Source organism: Rhynchophorus ferrugineus, unplaced genomic scaffold, assembly GCF_030347505.1.
Source record: "Rhynchophorus ferrugineus isolate W39M unplaced genomic scaffold, kcgeb_rfMv2 rfM2, whole genome shotgun sequence".
Classification (NCBI taxonomy): Eukaryota; Metazoa; Arthropoda; class Insecta; order Coleoptera; family Curculionidae; genus Rhynchophorus; species Rhynchophorus ferrugineus.
The window spans coordinates 48,430,020-48,452,940 of NW_027472581.1; the positions used below are offsets into that span (position 1 = coordinate 48,430,020).

Consider the following 22,921-nt stretch of genomic DNA (forward strand, 5'->3'; position numbering starts at 1 on the left):
TGTTCGAAATAACATTACAGTATTAGCATCAGTCCTTCCCTTTTTCATTTCTTTTAGATCTTTCTTATCGTACGTAAACCTTTGTAAGTACTTCATTCGGTAACTGCTAAGGAATCTGAAATTTTTTTTGAGGGTTTAAGAAAGGTTTTTGTACAATAAGTCTTGCAACTGATTGTCATTAAACTTTTTTAGTAAATTCTTTGATAAAATCACCATTTTTAAATCGTTAAAACCAAAAACGTTTGGGATACGACAGAAAAGCATCACCATGTTTTTAAAATTATTTTATGACATTCGACAACAAAGATTTATTCAAATCTAACTATAGAAGTAATGAATATTAGAAATGTGATCTTGGACAGTTCATAACTAGACTGAACCATTCAATAAAACTTTTAATGTAACAATAGAACTAAATGAAAAATTTAGTTTCCTTTACACACATACATTACATATAACCTTTACACAATATTTTTGCGGAATTTCACCAATTATCGAATTTAAGTTTGTTAATGACCAGTTAATTTAGTAATTTAAAAAAGCTAGTAATTAAGCTTCTAGTGCTTATATATTTCAATAAAGATGCATAAGTGATAAGCAACTTAATGTTACTAAAATATATTTAAAATTATCATCCTATATCCCCCCTATGATGATAGAAAGGTACGAATAATGAATTCAATTCCGTATAATGCGGATCTGATAGCATCCTATGCCGTAAATGTTGGTTTCCTATATAGCTAAGAAAACTATTTGTTCTAATGGACCGTTAGGGCTCATATCATAAAGCGTTGCCGCATCGCAAGTTAATAAATAAGCGTTAAGTGGTCAAAATTGGTTTGGTTGCGTGAAAATTTAATATCGGACCCCTAGAGAAACTTTTGACCCTTGTTACAGAGAAACCAACCCTTGGGCCAAAGGTGTTATAAAGGGAAAATTAAGGAATAACGCCTCGGAAATCTTAAATGGAGTACGGTTTGCTCATAGAAATTAATGAAATATTCTTGGTTAGCCAGACATCGTCAACATTACAGTCACAAGATAACCGAAATAGTAACATCCAACATTAATTTATCATCGTCATATATTCAGATAATTTGATTGAAATAGTCTTTGATATAGTGATAATTTTATAGTTAAATATAATAATTACTGTAATATTCCTGTATAATATATATTTTGCTTAATTTGAATGATTGAATGAATTAGTGATGAATTATTTCATATATTTATTAATCATTTACTTCTAAAGTATCGAAACCAACAAGTGCTTGCATGTATTCTGATAATTATGGAACTGAAACTGAAATTTTTTTAACGTGTTGCCAACGTCGTCATGAAAAAGGATGACTTTGTGTCTGTTACTGACTATAGATAGTCTTTCTTGCAATAATATGTAACAGTTAAAATTTCATCCGGCTTTAGCTACTATGAGCTATGTCATAATATTGATTCACCATATTCATGACAATCTTTTACAGCCAAATGGTATCAACGTGGATAGCTAGGATATAGGATCTATTCATCGCCAGTCACGTTTATTTCTCTGGCTAGTAGAAACGGCTTGAAAAATAATTTCAGTGGATTTCTGTGGTAGCAATTTTCCTTCCTTTTGGATGTATTATGGCATCATTACAACTTATTTATTAATCTGCCTGAAAACTTTTTGAGATTTCAAACTGGGCTTTCGTAAAATACGCCTTGCAATTCATTATCTTCCATTTCCGCTTTTTTCCGCACTATTTTTAAATCTTTGAAATTCAAATTAAAAAATGGGATATGAAAATGCAACATCATTGGGACTGGGTATGGAGGACTGAAATGCAAGAAATTGAAAATATTTATAGAACGAAAATCTAGCTGAAACTTTTAAATAACTTACAGACGGCTTATTAGTTGATGAATCTCCTTTTTGCATATTTATATAAGATGGAAAAGACAAAATGGCTAGGAGAGTAAGGAGAGAATTAAATGAAAATAATTATCTGTATTTGGTAGTGAAAGGTAGATTTATTACGATATTTCTAGGCGCAAAGATCCATGGGTTACTTTAGGAGAGTCCCATCTACAACGACACTGAAGTGGAATAATCTATTCGATTCTGATGGTATATATTTTTTGCAAATAGTATTATTTAAATAAAAATATTAATAAAATAATGCATTTCTACATTGAAATATTTTAGAATCACTACGAACCCTATGCGTGTACTTCGCAAGTCCAAATAAGTTTTATGATACATTAATACATCAATCATCTAAGATCAGCTCTAATCCAGTCAAGTCGAAAGTATCTTCAAGATCTGTTTTAGTTTTTTGTCTCGAATATGATGTTTCCAGCTTAATTTTCTATTAAAGATGGACGTAGAGCTATTTTGCTGATTTTCTTGAAGAATTCGGCATTTCTCAATATCATCGGTTTTGCCTCAATCAATGCAATATTGACATGGATAAATTTCGATTTGTAGTATTCATTTGGCACATATATATTTTTCAAATTAACTGAATCGTCAGCAAATGTTGCAAGTACTGTTTCTACTGCCGTTGGGTATCGATAGTATATAGCAGGGAGGGTTAAGTGATAATTTCACTATATAAACAATTACAAAAATAACGTTTTTATTTAACTGATAATTTTTGTATGAATAATATTAAGAGATATAAAAATAAATACCATTACAATTCTATAAATAAACACAAAGCAGCAAATAAAATTATTAGGTCGACTTATAAATTATACCATTCATTTAGGAACTACTTCAGTAAAGATATTTTTAATATTTCTATTTTCGATCAATTATTTATTAATTATTAAAAACCTGCGATATATAATTATTTTGGAGTACACATAATTTAGGTCAGATCTATGTTAAACAAAAATATTAGGGTTAATTTGAGGATATCCTAGGGTTATTCTTATAGCTCTTATTGATCTGTGTCAATTTTAAATGAATATTGTGATTATTAATTCAAATATCGGTCAGGTAGATATAGCTCGTCTGATATTGTCCAGTTCCGTATTAAATAATGAAGTAGTAGTAGCGCTTCCGCTTGTACTATGATTGAAACTGTTAAATCAGAAATAAATCCCAAAGAAGACACTTTAAATTATAGGTTCTATGAAATCAAACTTGTAATACCATACATCTGTTAAAATATGTAACGTTTATTTGCTTTTTTAGTTCTAACTGTCATTCTTTTTTTATTGTAATAAATTGATTGACTAGTTGTAGTTTAATATCTAAATAATTATTTTTTAGATTCCATAGATTATAGTTTATAATTAGTTATATTGTTACTAGTGATAGGCCAGTGAACGAAATTCAATTATATGTAATCAAAATAAACTGAGAAAAGATATGTTGTGAGACTATAACTTGTTTATATTTTAAAACAAATTTTGACGATATTTTTGAAATGTTCTTATTTTTAATTTTATAATTTCCAACATTTTTAATGTCAAATTAATTTACGAAGATACCAATAAATTTACATCATCAAAGCCTAAGGCCATTTAGTAAAATTCAGCCATTTAAATATTAAAATGTACGCACTCTCACTAATTACTGCTTGATATTATTTATGGATAGAAATCATTAGCGAGTCTAAAGTCAAATGAAATTATCAAGTATTCGCTGTTATTCTTCAAAGTAGACATTGTTAAATGTTTCTCTTTAAAGTAGAAAATATTTACTTTCAAAATATTCGTTCCTATCGCTTTAAAAATGTAAAATGGTTTTGCTTTTATTATATATTATTTTAAATATATTTTTTACCCCTATTTATCTTATTTTTTTTCATAGCTGCAACAATATTGGAATAACTAATAGCTTCAAAAATTATGTTTAAAATTTAAGAATATTGTTTAATAGTCTCTAACTTAATAGTTACTTACTTTTCATATAAAATTTCAGTGATTGAATTTTTGTATTACAAATATCACGATGACATTTAATATAAATCTGACAGAAACAGTGAAGCTACCGTACAAGTAGGTATAACTGAAAGAAATTTGTAAAATGGGTAGATAAAATAATAGGCGTCTATGGGTGCCTTTTATATGTTTTAATTTTGTGTATTTTTTATTACACATCATATATAAATTTTAGCTCACTTTTGTTACATATAAACTTTAACTAAGCTCATTTAATACTGAAACACTTTTGTGATCAAAATCTAGAAAGACATGAAAACAGCGGTGTTTTTTTATTATTATTATGAATTATATTACTCCTTTTAAACCATCATAAATGAATATAATTTAGGTCTTATAGGTTGTTTGCGTAAAGCTATTTAACTCAAGCGACCAGAGTTATGGTTCTTAGCTATTTTATTGGCTAATAATTCATCAATTTACAGAGCGCTGTCATATCATTCCGCAGTCGTCTAAACCTAGTGAATAATTTAGTTCCCCTGGGATTTAGGCTATATTCCTAAATTTAAAAATCGACTGAAAGACGTTTTTACTATTACTATTGCTTGTTTTATCAGAGCACATATCAGATAAAATACCACATATCTTTCAACCTTCTTTAATAAGCCGTCGGATGGATTGGAGACTTAATTATTTCATTCTCCCACTTTAATTGACTTCATGAAGTGGGTCCATTGCTTTGACCGAAATAAAATATATTATCTAATCTTAAACAACAAATTTGATTAAACTTTCTTTAAGACTAAATATATAACTAATAGTTGAAATATTTTAACCTACATATTTTGAAAATATATTGGTAAGTATAATTTCAATATTATACTTTAAGTTTTGCCACGTAAAATCACCTTTCTGCTCTTCTCGATATATAACAGCCATTTTAATATCTAGTTCAAATAATTATTGAAATTTGAGCTGCCCGTTCTTATCTTTTCCGTATTAAAAATATAATTTCAATGATTACTTTCTGCAGGACCTATGATAAAGGATAATGGAAAAAAGAACTTCCTCCAAATAATGCTTTGTTTGTTCTAATCTGATATATTTGGAAGTGAGATAAATTATTTTGTTTACTTTTCTGTAAAATGGCATATGATTATAAAAAACTATCAAAATGCCCTTTTATGACTGCCATCTGTTTGTTCCAAAAATTAGACTACTGATAATAGAGAAAATTAGCAGCGGACAATTCGAAAATAAGTGTACAAGGCATGAATTATTAGTAAAATGTTATAACAATGTAAAATGTAACACAAATTTTGTAAATGTAGTAGAGATGCACAAGGAGAGAATGTATACTAATTCTAATTCTATATTGTAGATGATTTAGCAAGTGTTTTAGGAGATAATGCAGTGACTACATTGCAAGATAAGGAAGAAATCGGAAAATATTACAAGACAAATACACAATTACAAGATTATGTTTAGTTATGATTAAGTTTTGAAATCAGTATATCAAGAATCTTAAATTGATATCGTTAATAATATAGGAACGATGCTTCACTTATTTCAACAAACAGTAATTCAAAGAGAAAACGTAAGGTCAAAACATAGCAATACTTTCCAACAATCAAACGTAGAAAAGTAAGTATGTTTTATGACAAGCGCAATAGATTAGTTCATTGTTTTTCTCACTTTTAAGAGTAAATAACAGTGAGATCCATTAAATGAAAATCTTCAAGAGGTAAACTAAGCTTACAGTGCATACAACCACTAAAAATACAGGACTGCGACTGTACCTCATAGGTAATATAATAAGGATGTATACACCTCAACAATCTACACTTTTTGGGCATAGTTTTATTCTTGTATAAAAAGTGTTTAATATAAATATTAGGTCAAAATTTATATTGATACAAATCTTTGTTACAATATTTTATTTATATGGTTTCTGTGTGTATCGTCATTGTGTATCGTGTATTGCTAAGATTGTTTTTTCTGTTTATGTCATTCCATTTATCACAGTAAAATTTGATACATGGTATAATGTTTCACTATTTTTACTTTATTTATCTGCTCCGGAGAGTTATATAAAGCGAAAAAATAATAAAGAACAAAGCTTCAAGCTTCATGTTATGTTATCAATTTATTCCACCCACTTTCTGTTAACAAACATTTGGCTTTTGTTAATCTTTTGAAATAACTGGAACATCAGAAATGTATAAATGTGGTAGCAAATAATAAAAAAAAACGTATGTAAATACGATCATTTTCCATTCTTACCATTATTATAATCTTTAAATAAATTCTGTTTTCAGATAACTTAACATAAATATACCCATGTTCCATACCAATCTACAAAATTATAACATTTAACTAATAAATAATACCTTATATACTTATTTTCGCATTGGTTTCTGCTAATTTTTCTTTGTTAAATAATAAATTATATAAAATAAATTAATAATTAATATTATTAAAAATCATATAACTTCAACAAAGTGTTGTAAACATAAAATTAACCTATAAATTAATTCCTAACAACAACCCGAGGTTGTAAAATCTATAAAGCTAGTTTAGAATAAATGCGCATGAGCAGCTCTGGCTAATCCGCAAGTACGCCAGCGTCCTTTTACTCTCGTCTCAGTTGTTCTCCGTAAGGTGTCGAATTAATGGTGTGGCCAGCCTCGAGGGGCTCATAAAGAGCAAAAGATTAATAGGCTATCTCACCAAATACATAAACGCATTCCTTGACATCAATGCGGACTTTACTACCGTTTTTGAAATTTCTCTGGGTTTCGACTACGGCTTTTTTCGCACATTATTTTCATACGTGACTAACTTTTGATTAACATTGTCTGTAATCATTCTTCGGATCTTCTTTCCCACCTCTTAAATTTGCTACAGCATATCTCCATTGATTAAGTATAATTAATTATAAGTGACTTTAAAGCCATGTATTAGAAAAACCGAAATTGTTTTTTTCCGTCTGTTCTATAGTATAACTATAATAATTTGATGTAGCATATTAGGTTCGATGTAATTGTATAAACTAATTCGGTTGATTTTCAACCACCCATCGAAAATGGCCAAATTGATAGCCGTTTTTAAACTAAATTATCTCGGTTGACAGGTCGTAAATAAAAACCAAAAAACAAAAAATGTCCCTTGTTCCAATTTCTATCAGACATCATGCAAACTAGTCCCCGAGGATTTTTAATTTGGCACATTTCACGTTTCACCAGCAAAATAATTGCTGTCGTAAAATAAGTTTGTGCGTGTATGTTCCAAAAATGTTTCAATTAAATCGCCAAAACTGATGCCTGCGTTGAATATTTTGTAAATTTTTTAAAATAATATATTGTGCATTATTGTATATTGATTTTTGTCGGCTGTAAATTTCATTTACATAGGTTTCATTGTCATTTTTAATTAATTTTAACTTCTTAGTTAATAAATTAAATGTATCTTTATACTAATACTAGTATAGTAGATTATTTAGCATAACAGATTTTACTAACCGGTTATGATTTAATACATATGTCATTTTACTTCACGCCATTAATCTCAAAACTACACAAGCTATGCTCGACCAAAATATCAACATTATTTATAATTTTTGTTTGAAATGTTTGTGCTTGAGAACGCACATTTGTAGCAAGCATAACTTATTTCATAAAAAGGGGCTGAAAATCATCGTTTGCTGATAGACATTTATAGTGACCAAACTCCAACCATAAGAGAATGAGAAACGTGTTTTCGACGATTCAGATATAGTGCTAATAATTAAAAGGTTTGAAGCTGTGGCCTTGCAGGAGTTATTGCTACAGGGAAATGCTGCTTTAAGTGTATGAGAGGAAGTCATTTTTGTATTGTATAATAACGGGCGATAAAAAATTTTGAAAACTTAATAATTTTGAAATATTTAATATTGAATATAAATTTAGTTTGAAAATCTTAAGCGAGAAATCTCATGGCTAGCACCTGGTGAAGCCAGCCCACCAATTTGAATATTGAAGAGCCCTTTAAGGAACTATGATGGAGTTGTATACTATGGTCTGTATTATTACAAAATACATTATGAACAACGCATTGATCTAAAAAGTCTATAATATTATGTACAGTAAAACCAATCAAGGGATGTTGCAATCACATGGATACAAAGTTTTATCACACTCGTCATATTCTCCAGGCTCGATTCCATCCGACTACCACCCTTTCGCATCGATGGAGCACACACTGACATCACATCGCCGATTTTGAACTAATAAAATAGCTCGATGAATAGTTTAGCTCAAAGGAGAAACTGTTGTTTTGGAATGGCATCCACAAAATACTTGGGAGATGGGAAAATATACAGGAGCTAAAAAGGGGTTTTGCATAATGAAAAAACCGGAAAGGAATTATTGGCATACCTTGTATAACAAACACATCGTGTAAGAAAATATAACATACGGAACAAGTTCTAACTAAAAATTTGGTTATTTTATTGGACAAATTTAAATATTCTAAACTATAGAAATAGTATCAACAATAAAGGAATGACGGTAGTTCAAGATAAAGAATGTTATTACTGAACCTTTGTTTGCTACGTCTACAGAGTTAGGTGCACTGAATTAATTTAATACTTCACGATGCTGTATTGAAAATTAAGGAATTATACACTTTTTGTTAATATAAAAGTCTGGTATTATAAATAAGTATGTGAATATAATTAATAAGTGGGATATAAGATAGCACTTTAGAGAGTGACAATGAGTGAAATGAAATGGCATGAATGAACATGAATTTACAACTGTACCCCAGCAGGATTCCAACCCGCGACTATAGCAACAGCAAGAGGACCGTCCTACTATAATACAATGTCAATAAGATGAATCGATTACCTTCATTCGGCTATTTTAGAAAGCAGCGATGCTTTAACCATAAAAATCCTTGATACACCATAATTTAATTTAATAATTTAATAAATGGTGGTACCCATCAACTAATAAAAACACAGTCTGCTTTCGATTTTTTTTTTTGACTATTCCACGCCTCTTAAATGCTGGGCATAAAATGAATTAATGATTGTTTGATGTGAAAAAAAAAACATTGCTAAATTGTTGGATGTGACGGACAATAGGAAGAACAAGATAAAAGTTGATAGATTGACATGTGGTGTAATTTACAGAGTTGGCTGGCTTTTCATTTAACATCTTAAATGGTCTTTCACTTTACGTGTAAAACGAAGTGCGTAGGAGTCATACACGTTGTATTAAAAATACAAAAATATTTTCTCTTTTGCTTGCATAAATTACTCGCAAATACTTTTTTTGAATAACTTTAATTAAAACGTAAACGTTAATATGAACGTTAAAGCTCTGTATGAACGGTATTCAGACTTGGATATTGCTATGTTGATTATGTTTCGGTATGGAATGAGACTAATTGAATGACATTCATGTTAGCTGACGACAATTTTCTTGTTTACAAGTTTATTACGAATCCGTTTTCCGACAACTCTATGATGGGTCAGAATTCTATGTTTTTGACAAAATATTATGATGAATTGCCGGATACATAGAATATTACTCCTGATGGTCCTTCTTCAAATTCAAGGTGGTGACTAAAAAAATTAAATCGAAAACCTTTTTCTACGTCGCAATAATATGATTTGCATTTCACTGTATCTTTTCTGTTAAATCTACGAATTGCTCTAAGTTGGTGATGTAATTCTTGTTCTTAAGATATTCTCAGTCAGAAAAAGTTCGGCGTTCATTTAATTGGCATTTAGTTAACTTAGCCAGTTAATGCTATTTCAATTATCTATTATTGTAGTTAACTATTGTTATATATTTATTCGTAATCTCATATGTTGCGTGGTAATCTCGTCTTGTTGGAACCAGGTTCTTTGATTGAAATCTTATAGTTTCTATAATATTGGGGCGAAATATTTTTTTTATAGAAGTATATACCAATAATTTTTTCGGTGATAATGACTTTCATATAGTTTTTGTGTTTCAGTTGCAAAATAGTACCATTTTACAATATGAAATTTGGTTGTTTAATAAGACGAATTAAATTAAATAGTCCTAAAAGTGAAAATGATATTATTGAAGCTTCTTTGACAATGCCTACTAATTAAATGTCTATTCTATGTTAAGGGTATTGTGTGTACATTAAAGCTGAATCTTTTTCTAAATTCTGCACTTAATTCTTAATTGTAGGACCTTAATTTTCGTTCAGTCGGTTATAATAAGAACAAAATATTTGAATAATTTCATGGTATTACGCATATGGTATGGTCAAGTACTAGCTTATACAACATGGTTGGCACTCGCAAACTCAAAGCCGCTCTTGAGTCCAGTATCACCCCGCCACTATGACCTCTTTGGTAATTGGTAATTGGACCACAATTGGTCTCTTTGGACTTTTTTATGTCTAATCTATTTGTCTTATATGGTAAACATTAAATTTTCATATATAAGTGTAATTAATTCCTATTTATTTATATACGGAGCTGATGACGTAGTCATGTAACGAACATCATATTGATATTTAATATTATATTAACTCTAATTGAATGCTATGGACTTGCAGGATGGTGGTTTGTGCTATATACCAGACGCAACGAAGGTCATTCTGTATGAATCATTTAAAGGTTCACTTTTGCAAAGGTAATTTTAATTGGCCAACAGGCGAGTTAGACTATTTGATCGACGATTGATTTGTTAGATTGGCGGATTTTCTGTAGCTGCAAGGTTATGTCAATAAGCCACAATTCACTGATGATTTTCAAGTTAACATAACCCAGGTGGTCGTGTTAATTTAGCCGGATCTAGATTGCCTTATATGCAATAATTGCGTCGGTGTTATATTCCATTCATAACTGCATATTTACAAATAAAAAAACGCAAATATTGTGCCTCACACAATTTGTTTCGTTATATTTCAACATCAACCCGCATAACCTCTATAAAAAAAATCACAAATACTTTTTTAGAAAATAATGTTTTGTGGTATATATCGATGCTAATTGATTTCCATATTTCATTTATTTTGTTGAATTCAATACTAAAGAAAAACAGACGCAAAAATACAATAAAAGAACGTAGTACGATAGGACTGCTTGATTGAAGATTTAGGAGACAATGATTGATTATTGAATAACCGATAACTTAAAAAACAACAAGTTATGTTCAAACAAATATTGAAACTTATAATAATTCGTTTTTTTTATTCAATTAATCTTAATCAATCAGAAGGACCACTGTTTTGTTGTGAAAATAAAATAGATTATGTTTTAATGTCTGTCATTATCTAAAACTAACATATTTAGTATCGATTTCATTTTTTCTTAACCTTCGTGTACGAGTGGAATGATATATTATTTAAATTAATCAAATTATCAATTTATTTAATAGAATGTTTTTGTTTGTCAGTATGGGACCCGAATCACAGACTTAATCCTGAAAATTAATCTTTTTTTAATTAATGTTTATTAATTGGTGAGTGAGCAACTTGAAGATTATTTTAGAGAACATTCAACTTTATCTAGCTTGATTACTAGAGTCACTGGGATTATTTGTGATGGTCGGTTTATCTACCCTCGTGGATAAAAGTATCTTAAATGTCTAGTGCGAGATATGAATTCACTACCTTTATTCGATGAAGTGAGTGATGTATAATAGTTTTTAGTAGTGTTGGGAACTATCGACTGAATTGACTATCGACTGTTTAGTAATTGACTACTTTTTACTATCGACTATTCTGTTTTATGATTTTTTTGGTAGTTTGCTTGTAAATAACACTATATTGTATGTTAATATTATAGCATTTTGGTACGACAATTTTCAGGATTGTTAATTTAGGGTAAAAAGATTAAAATGATAAATAGTACTGTTTTTATGGCAATAATAGGTAATATGTCGATTATTCTCTCAATTTTTGTTAAAAAAATTACCGTTCAATAATAAATAAAACATTTATATCATTTAAATCACATCAGTTTTAATTATGTTACGGATTAGGTTTTTTTCTATGCTTAATTATATGTTTAATTTATATAGTATTTATGGTTATTATATATAATATCTTTAGTATTTAGGTTTTGTTTAAGTTCTATTGTATTGTCTATATATATTATAGTATATTATCTAAAAATAGCAATTAACACATTAAAATACAATAATATTTGTGGGGTATTATTCCATTCCACAGATAAATTCCATTCCTTTTTACAGATCCACAGAACATTCAAATATAAAAATAATTCTACTTCGTTTAAAATTAAATTATAAATTGCATGTTATGTATTATTATAATAGTATTCAGTAATTATTTTTTTCCTTTTCTTTTTTAAAGTTAGTTCGTGAAGAAATTAATACATCTTCGTCTCGCTTACACTATGATGGAAAATATAACCACATATAAAATTCTCTCCGTCTAATTCTCTCTCACAATTTATACAGGAAAGGATTCGTACACCTTCGTCTGACATCACATATTAAAAAAAAAACAGTCGAAAAGTGCATTTGACTGAAAATTGTAATTACTGTTTTCGGTCGCTAGTTTTTTGACTATCGACTGTTTCGACTATTTTCAGTCGATAGTTCCCAAGGCTAGTTTTTAGAGATCTTGTTATGAAATTATATTTGGATACTCATATGGCCTCCATTGTATAAAATATTTTTATTAAATTATGTCACAATAACAGATAACAAAAAGCATTAGATATAAACTGAAAAAAAAAAACCGATTCAATAAACTTAATATAAAAATATGCTGTGAAATCACGAAAAAAACAAGTTGGGCGACAAAAATTTTAGGCTGCTGACGTTAGGGTTTTTGAGCATTCACAATTTACCCGTCTAATTTGTTTTTGTTCTAGAAGTTAGAAGAAAAACAAGAATATATGGATATATAATACCAATATATGTTGGAGTTATAATTAATATATTTTTAAATTAAAATATATTTCTTAAAAACATATTTGTGATATAACTAGATAATAAACGTTATCCATCTGTTTTATGACTAAATCATATTTATAATTTGGTATGATTTTTTTGTATAAATTGTTATATCGCCTATATCTAAATTGAATTTACTTTTATTTTGAAGTAATGATGGATATTTGTTTCAATAAAATACAATCTAAATAACCTAGATTACTCTATATGCACATAATAACTTATTTTACTGTTTTATTTGTTATATCGGCTATAAAGATATTATATTCCAGTAGCGTTAATTAATAATTATACTTTCTTATGGGTTAAAATAAATTTCTTATACATAATTATATGTTACTGAAGTATGTAATTTATATTTACGATGTATTTATGATGTTTATTTACCTATAAAAACTAATCAGAAAAATACTGTACAATTTTGAAGGTGCATGGAAAATATGTCATGCTCATATACGTATATTATTCCTTTCTCCTGTTGGACTTAAACTCACAGTTTAGATCTTTTATTTGAATAAATCTGCTAATAAAGTAAGATTTGATGAGATAATTTTGCAAAATTAAGCATGATGACTCATTTTTCAAAAGCAGTGAAAATGTATATTGAAAAACATAAATGAAAGGTCCTATCCTATCCGTCGCATACACCAAACTCCTTTCAACTATCACTTGTGCCGGTTGGTGACTTAATGGTCAGTTGGAAAAAATTAGTAAATTGAAAGAATTTTTTTAGCGCGGAAGAAATATGTAAAAGATGGGTGATGGTGATGGGTGTTGTGTTGTGTGTTGCTACTAATGGACGTTGTTTAAACAAAATATATTTTACCTCTTACTCTAAGAACATTTTAAAACTTATTATTATTAGATATCTCATTTTGTGGAATTCATATGATATCAGGCCAATGAAGTGAGGCTGAGTGAATGACGTTCTAACTGCAGATTCAGGCACAATTGAATGATAACTATAGATTACGCTAAGTGTTACAGCAATCGTATTAGCTATCCCATTATTTTATAAATATTCCTCGTATTTTAAATATATATGTTATGTTGGTTTATTGAATATTGAGTTGAATTAATTTAATACACAGTGGTCTTTATGCGGCAATTTATTAATAATATATAATTTCAGGAGACATGAGTTGTACTTGGTTCAACAGTTAATCGATTTATTTTGCGTAAATGATTCAGGAATTTGGAGCCACATCTAAAACAATATCGGCAGTAGAAACAATGTTGTCATGTCATTGAAGAAAAAACATTACTCCAAGATTTATAACATAGAAAGATATTACACAGTGTGCGAATTGAGTGGTAGTGAATGAGTGTCTAAAAAAGAGAGAATCTAAAGTGTCACAGTTAAAATATATTAAACTGTTGTTTGACAATAGTGCGAATGCACTAAGCACCATTTATGTATAATTCATGGACTGCCAAAGTCGATATACATGTATATACAGTAATAGAGAGACAGCCAACCAACGAATAGAGAGAAAAATGACAATCGGAATTAAGGTTAAACATTACGGGATTATACAGTAAAGCAATTGCCTAGAAAATATGAAATTAATTAAGTAGAAGTTTCCAATATTTTCCATTTTCACTTCACTAAATGATTTCTTCTCATACCCAACTGAAAAAATATCGATATTTTTGGACGATACTTTTTAGACCGATATATCGATCTTTGTAAGCGGATATTTTTCGATATTCTTTCGAAAAAATTGAATATATTTCTTAAATATAATAAAGAACCGTTTAATTATTTTTAATAAACCTTTTAAATTGGTACTTATTTTTAAAATATGAATATATCTCGAAATATCCATATTTTTCTTGGTGGCCGACACTCCTAGTACGGCCATTAAATACGAATTGCAGTAGCTCAGTTAATTAGTCGTGAAGTATTCGAATTTTGAGACTACTATAGAAATTTGGGTAAAACATTCTACAGTACTATTCAGAAGACCAATTAAAGACGGAGGTACAGGCGATACCCGCAATTGATTTAATTACAATAGTTAGCTGCTGAGACGGGAAAACTGCCAAGCATATATCCTTGGTCGTTCCTTCAAGAGGGCGATGTTATAGAGCTATTAATGTTATACTGGATATTCTCTGTATAGATCAGTATGATATTTGGTGACAACATATGATGAGTGACATATTAATATTATAGGAATATCACATTCGTGTTAGATTACTTCGTTTATACTAAACTGGATTATTATAGTCTATTCAAAGTTTTTTTGGTAATGCGTCGTGGATATTTGTGACGTCGAAACATTACAATGTGGCCGCATCAACTCTGAGTTTTAGTTTAGTTTGGCTTTGACATACAACAAAATTCTAATCTAAATAAAATTATTAAACAAAAATTTTATCAAATATAATTTACTTTAACATTATAGTATATCTAATAAATATATTATCGAAGGACTTAAAACTACAATAAAGTACACAGGTATAATTATTTGTAGGTTAGATTAGTTTTGTTTACATTGAACTATTTTCCCCAGCATCCATGAGGTAGAGTTTCTAGGCGCGTTTTTCTATGTAGTGGAGGCCTAATCCACCTAATTAACAATTGTATATCTGAGAAACGTATTTTACTTTCATTCGAGAGCATATTTGCTTTTTACGTTTTACTTTTATGAACCATTTTGAAATATTCAAGTTCCTTATATTATTTTATGCCTTTAATTGAATTCTTTTTAAGGTAATGCCTGGAAGAAGTCCATTAAACCTCTCCGAGGGTTATCTTTACACCATTTAAACACTATGCCCTGTAAGAGTGTATGAAAGGATGTCTTACATCCCTTAAAAAGCTACATGTCCCTAATTCTTTTATGTATACTTTCCAGACATCAATTTTCTCTAAAGTAATTTTATTAAATTATGTTTATATCGATAAAATAGTTTGTATACTTACTCTTCTTATACTTCGTTGTTCGTATATTTGGTCTCGAATAGAGCGAATATCAAGATGGTCAAGATTCGTCACCCACTTTGTATGTAGACGGGTTTTCTTGGGTGAATCTAACGTATTATTCTTCATTTTGTAAGCGATGTTATACCTACTTTGTACCCACAGTAATATTTGGCACGCCAGCAACCCGCTAAAAACATTTTCTGTAAAATTGTAGGGACTTATATTATTTAATATCATCAATAATTACCTCTCTATCGGAATTCACCGGCAAAAGGGGGCCTCCGTTATCTCGTTCCTTTTCGAAATAACCTATTAAAGCCGCAATCAACTTGTGATCCTGAATATTTATTGTTTTCGGCATTTTCAAACAAACTAATATGATATATTACAGAGCGGCTTAAATTTTATCAAAATAAAGGGCCAAAATAATGTTTACGGGTTACCAGTATTAATTATAACTAATATTTTGAATAATTTAGCGTACATCTGACAACCGGACGGCGACCAGCTGTCAGACGTATGCAAAATTCTTGAAAGTAATTGTAATAAGTGGTTTTAACTCTTACCTATAAATTATTGCCACTGTATAGTATAATTAACTGTAATTAAATTAAATATAGTATAATGGCAAAATAAATTATATTTGATAACATTTTTTTCATTTATTTTATTTAGATTAAAATTTTGTTGAATGTCAAAGCCAAACTGAACTAAACCTCAGAGTTGATGCGGCAATATTTTAATGTTTCAACGTCACAAATATCCACGACGCATTACTAAAAAACCTTTGAATAGACTATACATTTAGATTAAACTAGATTATTTAACCGACAGTGTTGTCCGTTCAGTCGTTCCAATAAATCATTACCCTACTTAATTTATTGCCATTATGTCGTCGATAATCAAACGGTATTGACCATCTTGAGATTATTGACAGTCAGACAGTCAGGATAGAATAATGACCTTAATATTCTTATGTAACATGCCTTTTTTTGGATATAACTAACATTGTTCGTATAAGTGTATATCGTCTATCCAACAACCAACAAATTACACAATTTGTTAAATTACACATAAAAATATGAGTATAGCGGAGAGACGATGAATAATAAATTTCAAGTATTAAATAAACTATTTGAAAATTTAAAGAGGGGAAATTAAACATTTTAGTCTAATAAACGGCGTCTTCTGCTTATCTCAATTAAATCAATATTAAGTTCAAGCCCTAAAGCTTTAATAACGAAGTTATTTTTGTTTTTCGTTGAACTTTTATATTAAAGTTGATTTTCTCAGATTTTTCCGTTTAATATTTTTTATATTATCTCAAGTCACTCATAATTATTATTATCTTCGGAGGGACAAGCTTTTTATACAGCATTAAAATAATTTTATAGTAGGCGGTTAGAAAAAAACAACTTTCAAATATAATATTAGATGAACATTAAGTTAGTAGTGTGTATAATTACCAATTTTTTTAAAATTCAGTATGTATGTATTTTTTGCTGTTGCATGCTCATCATTGACATAAAGTAAATTAAATTATTTCCTGAATTAAGGGGGTGATTTAATCTAGAAACTTGATGGGGTTTTTCAAATTATTTTAGGAGATAGAGCTACTTTAAAAAAATCTAAAAACTAAAAAATCAAATGACTTGATTTTTCGTACAGTCATATTTAGAGAAACGGAAATTACTTTTTCCTCTTTGAAAATATGATAAAAACCTATTTTTTCAAATTTCTTAACTGGAATACTCCCTTAAATAGTATTTCGGGTATTGAGCTTTGCTTAGAGTATTTCAAGGTTTCAAATTTTTTATTTACGTTTAATTTTTTAAATGAGACTTAGCCAAATTATATTTCTAGATCATACTTCAATTTAGTGGTGATAAGTGATAAATAAATAAAAATTTTTATACGCCATACTATAAATTGAAATGACCGGTTATGTCAATAAAAAAATTACGTATTTGAATAATACTCTTCTAAAATGATGTTAATTTAAATATTTAAATTATGGTTTATTGCTCTTTAAGCTCTTAATGGCTGTTCGTATTCTTTCTCAAGTTTGGGATGGGTTTTCATGTTCTTTTTGATATTATTGCCCACAAGCAATACATTTAAACAGTTATAAAATGTCTTGGGTGTAAAACAAACATTTGTTTTACTTCAAAATTATTTAATTTAACGGAAAGGGAGCTCTATCCTCTCCAGCGTGTTGTTATTACGAGATGTTAGTCACAAATTCCCGTCAGTAGCAATGCTAATTTAAATATATGAAAGTCTTTTCGTTACTATTTTTTAAACAAATTATTTAGACTACCTACCTTTTAAATAGCTTCTTCATCGAGCATTTTCTTGTTATTTTTATATCAATATTTTTATCATTGTATAATTCTCATATTTATTAATAATACATATAATGATATATTACACAATATAATTCCAAAGAAAAGTATATAATAAAATTCTAAGAATAATTCAAGAAATATACGGAATAATTACCAATCATTGCAGACAATCTGAAATCAAACATGTTCAAAACTCAAGCAAGACTAAGAATACGGAAGTTTAACTCTAACCCTGTCTTGAAAAAATAGAATGTGACACTAAGGGGATACCAAATGATACTGAACAAAGACAATATGGAAGTCATGGTGATGGAAAAAGCATGTAAAAGTAGATCAAGTAAAGGCATTTATATAATTAGGATAAAAATTGAAGGTAATGAAACTAGGATTGAAAAAAAAAACATTAATTTGTACATCGCTATAAATTATAAATTCTTCAACTGAAGATAAATATTAGACAAAACGAAAGAGGAAGTGTACAAAGCAATATACTAGCCAATCCTAACATTCGGTTTTGGTCGGTATTTTCAAGGAGAAAATTTCAATTGGGCATTCTCGGAAGAGTCGGGGGCTTAACAAATATGGACAGGATTATAGAATATAAGAAAATACCTCATTCGATCAACGGAAAAGTAGAAAGTGGGGGACTTACATAGACTATTTAAGATAGGTAAAGAAAACTGTTGAAACAAGACTTCGAGGACTAAGAGGTCGACTTAGAGGAACCTGGATTAGGGGGATTCTATAAAAAAGATGAAAACTTCCTTGCGTCCATTGCTGAAGGAAGAAGTCTGTGCAAAGAAAATAGAAAAAATGGACGGGCATGTACAAAGAGAGAACAGGCCTAAACAGAAAGAACACAACTGCATTACTTGATACAAAGTTCCAAGGGTATAATAAATTTAATTAATTTTAAAAGATTCATAACAGATGATATTTAAATCTTCATTGACAGGTTCACTTTTCAGTATGAGACCTTTAGTCGAAGCCGAGGCGCTTTATTTTGGGGTATGAGAACCTTTGGCGGCATGAAGAACCGCTTTTGGGGGATAGTCTTCGGGGTTACCTGATTGGGAACGCCTCTGACAGGGATCTGATGTGGGAATTGTTGGAGAGAGCTCAGGTTGCATGGATTTTCTTGTATAAGGAGAAAACGAACCGTCTTATTCCTGGTGTGTCAGTTTCCCAATGAATTTAGGTATTTCTGACAAACCATGGCGCGTTCAGAGTTTGCCTGAGAAGTTTATTTTGCATTAGCTGAAGTTTTTCCAGTAGTTCCGGCCTGAAAACCCGATACCAAGTGTTAGATCCATATAACATGACAGGTCTGATAAGCAGCTTGTGAAGCAAAACTTTAATCATCGGAGACAATTTAATTTTCTACAGATGAGAGGGTTAAGCACTGTGGCGACACCGTAGCCTTTGGAGATTGCTTTATTTATCTGTGATGACCATAGGAATCTACGGTCAAAGTTGAGGCCCAGATATGTGGCTATTTCTCGCCACGGGATTGAGACTTTTTCCACTCTCAGCTGGTAGGCGCGGATGTCTCTCTGATTGTGAAAGATTATGGCCTGGGTTTTTGGGGGTTAATTTGCAACCTTCAAAAATTTAACCATTGGACTCTGGCATTTAATTGAATTTGAAGTTTTCTCTGAGTCATCTGCAGAACGGGAACTGGTGAAGAAAGCTGTGTCATCCGCGTACTTAGCGGTTTCCACATCTTTCTTCATTGGGATGTCTGACATGAAGAGGTTAAATAATGCTGGGGCTAATGGGGAACCTCGGGGGCTCCAGCTTTGACTGATTTAGGACTGGAGAGTGTATTACCGATCTTTACTTGAAATGATCTATCCGACAAAAAGGAGCGCAGTAAAATTATCCGGTCTTCGGGTAAACCTGCTTCGATGGCTTTGTGTATTATGCCGTCGTGCCAAACTTTGTCAAACACTTTTGTTAGATCTAAAAAGACCGCGCAGAGCTTGTGCTTTTTCTTCATGGCCAACTAAATTTCGGCGGCCAATCTAGTGGTTTGATGTGCACATGAACGTTTGGCTCTGAACCCGTGTTCTTCATCTGGTATGATATGGTTTTGCTCAGTGAGTACAAAAAGGATCGCTCTTTCAGCAATCTTGGATATTGAACTAAGAAGGCTGATGGGCCTGTAGTCTGAAGGCGAAGAATCTGCTCCTTTTTTCGGAATCACGACCATGTGTGCATGTTTCCAAATTTTTGGGAAGTGTTGCAGCGGCATGATGGAATTCATGATGTTGGTTAATTCCGAAAGCTGCTAGTGTGGGAGCTTTTTGAGTTGGAATACTGAAATTTCATCATATCCGGGTGCCTTTTTGGGTTTAAGATTGCTGATGATCTTTTGTAACGCCTTTGGTGAAACTTGATGGTTTTGGAGATAGTTTGGAGGCGCTATTTTTTCTAGATTGTTGGCCTCTTTGATGACTTTTTGTTTCGAGTGGCGCCACTTCCCTTATTAAATAAGTCATTTAATGCTGTGTGAAGCTTCTGGTTACCATACTTCATGGATTTCAACATGCAACGACAGAGCAATGTAACTCATTAGCACAAAAATGTCCTACCGTATGTTACAAACTGACATTTAAATAGTAACAATGTATATTTATGTAAATAATATAAATGGTATATATATACAATTTTACAACTACTTGTTCCGACATATCTCTCCGTTTGAGTAGTACTTCACTTCTTATGTAGATATAATATGTATATATATTATGCTTAAATATAAATACATAATTAGATATAAATCTATCAGTTGTTACTAAAGCAATAAAACAGCAGAAACCTAGTTCCTTTTATAGTAATTTTGTAGAAATCTTTAGTACAAGTTAAGTAATCTTTAGTATAAGTACTCATATATTCTTTGTATGTTTTGAAAATAAAGACTAAAATATACTTACGTATTGAGCTCAAGATCTAGTCGAAATTTGTGGTTGAAGGCTTTTATAAGAAGCGATGTGCGATGAAAATGTTTGCCGGTCTGAAACAAAACGAAAACAAAACCATTATTATTTACTGCTACCACCATGAAAAAAAAATGCTAAAATTATTAAAGTTCAAAACAAACTCCCCGGAATAATATAAAATCGAAAATAATGACGCTCCACATCAAACTTCTATATATTTCCTGCAGCTATATCTCGACCTCGCCTCGTTTATTGTTTTTTTTCCTGCTGTTCGCTTTCTCTTCACCATATACGTGTCAAAATATATTAAATCTACCCCAGGCCTAAGCAGTTTGATCAATAAAAATTAATTAAGGATATATGCCCGATTGAAAATCCTCGCATATTTCAGGCTTTGACACAAAAAAAAACTTTTCAATTTCCTCTAAACGTTAATAGAACTTTTTTTTAGCCTTGAAATATGCTACAGCCGTTCAATAAGGCCTTGGGTCATAATTTGTTTTACTAAGCATCATATCTCACTAGGCATCTCTCAAAATATTACTTATGTCTGTAATTCAAGTTTATTTATATTAGTTCTTGATGAAGAGTATTGTTAAAAAAGAACTGCGAGTGTGGCGAATTTAAGAACTAGCATTTAACTTAATACTGAATTATCTCAAAGTTCATAATAGATCTGGTCAGCTGTGTTTTGAACTTTTTCCAAAATAATTGATAACACTTATAATATAGTTTTGTGTGGTAGAGTATTCAAAATATATGTTAAGTTTTTCAATTGCTTTTGTCAATGAAGAATAACTGCAATCGTGACATCTTCGAGACTATTTTGGCATTATTTTGTTCAATCCTAATTATTTTCTGTTCGTAATATGAATGAACTACATTACAATAATCACACTTTGGATCTATTATCTATATGTGCTATTAAATAAGCCACCTAGCTGATTTCAGATTTTAACAGATTTTAGCAATGAACTATCTAGTCATATACATCTCGTTCACTGCATTTCATTTCATACGCAGTTGCATTTAATATGAAAAGTTCAGGTGCTCTGGATTTATTACTAAAGGGTTTATTTAATTTTCAAGCAATATTGTTTGAGCGTTGAGCATTGTTGGAGCCGTGAAAGAACAAAGATAAGTTTAAATAAAATAATATTATAAATAGTATAGAATAATAGAAAGTTAAAACATTTTACACATTTTTTATGTAGCCAGTTTGTCGAAATTATTAATTCTACTACGAAAGGAAATATATTGTTCGAAATGGTGCAAGTGATATAATGTATTGTTATATTAGAACTAATCGTCAATATTATCATGACTTTCTAATAAATTTTGTCAAGTCCAATTTCAAATTAATGCAAAGACCCAGTAAAATATTATAGTGACTAAATACATTAATGTGTACATCATGATTTAATGTTTCAGCCTTTTGAAGATATTACTTAGAATAATCAATACTGAAAAAAATAAATAGAAAATAAGCGACAATATAGGAACTACTACCTTAAATGTGAAGGATATAAATAAATAAGGAAAATGATGGATTTCCATTTATGAGCCTAGGTAAATGTCTAAAAACCTCATACATTTATTATGTTTTCTTGTGTATTTTTAGACAATAAAGACGATATGTAAAAATATATAAGAAAATTTCGGACAGTAGTATGCGATTTATTACTATGGATACATCCTATGGATAATATATGTTAATGGATAAATATTAAAGACGTTAATTAATTTGCATTGAAATTATTGGAATAAGTTAGTAACTAAGAGTAATTTGATAAATTTTTTAAAATTTGGGTAACTGAATTTTTATAATTCCTGCCAAATTTCGACTATTGGACGATCACTAGAACTTACTAT

General features: G+C 29.9%; 1 protein-coding gene across 1 annotated transcript in view; it reads right to left on the reverse strand.

Annotated features, from left to right (window-relative positions):
• Nucleotides 1–22,921, reverse strand: part of mmd (disintegrin and metalloproteinase domain-containing protein mind-meld) — a 308,125-nt gene that overhangs the window by 116,290 nt on the left and 168,914 nt on the right. The window contains exon 5 of the mRNA XM_076395404.1: nt 21,044–21,123. Coding sequence (XP_076251519.1) covers nt 21,044–21,123 — 80 coding nt within the window. The remainder of the gene's footprint in view (nt 1–21,043; nt 21,124–22,921) is intronic.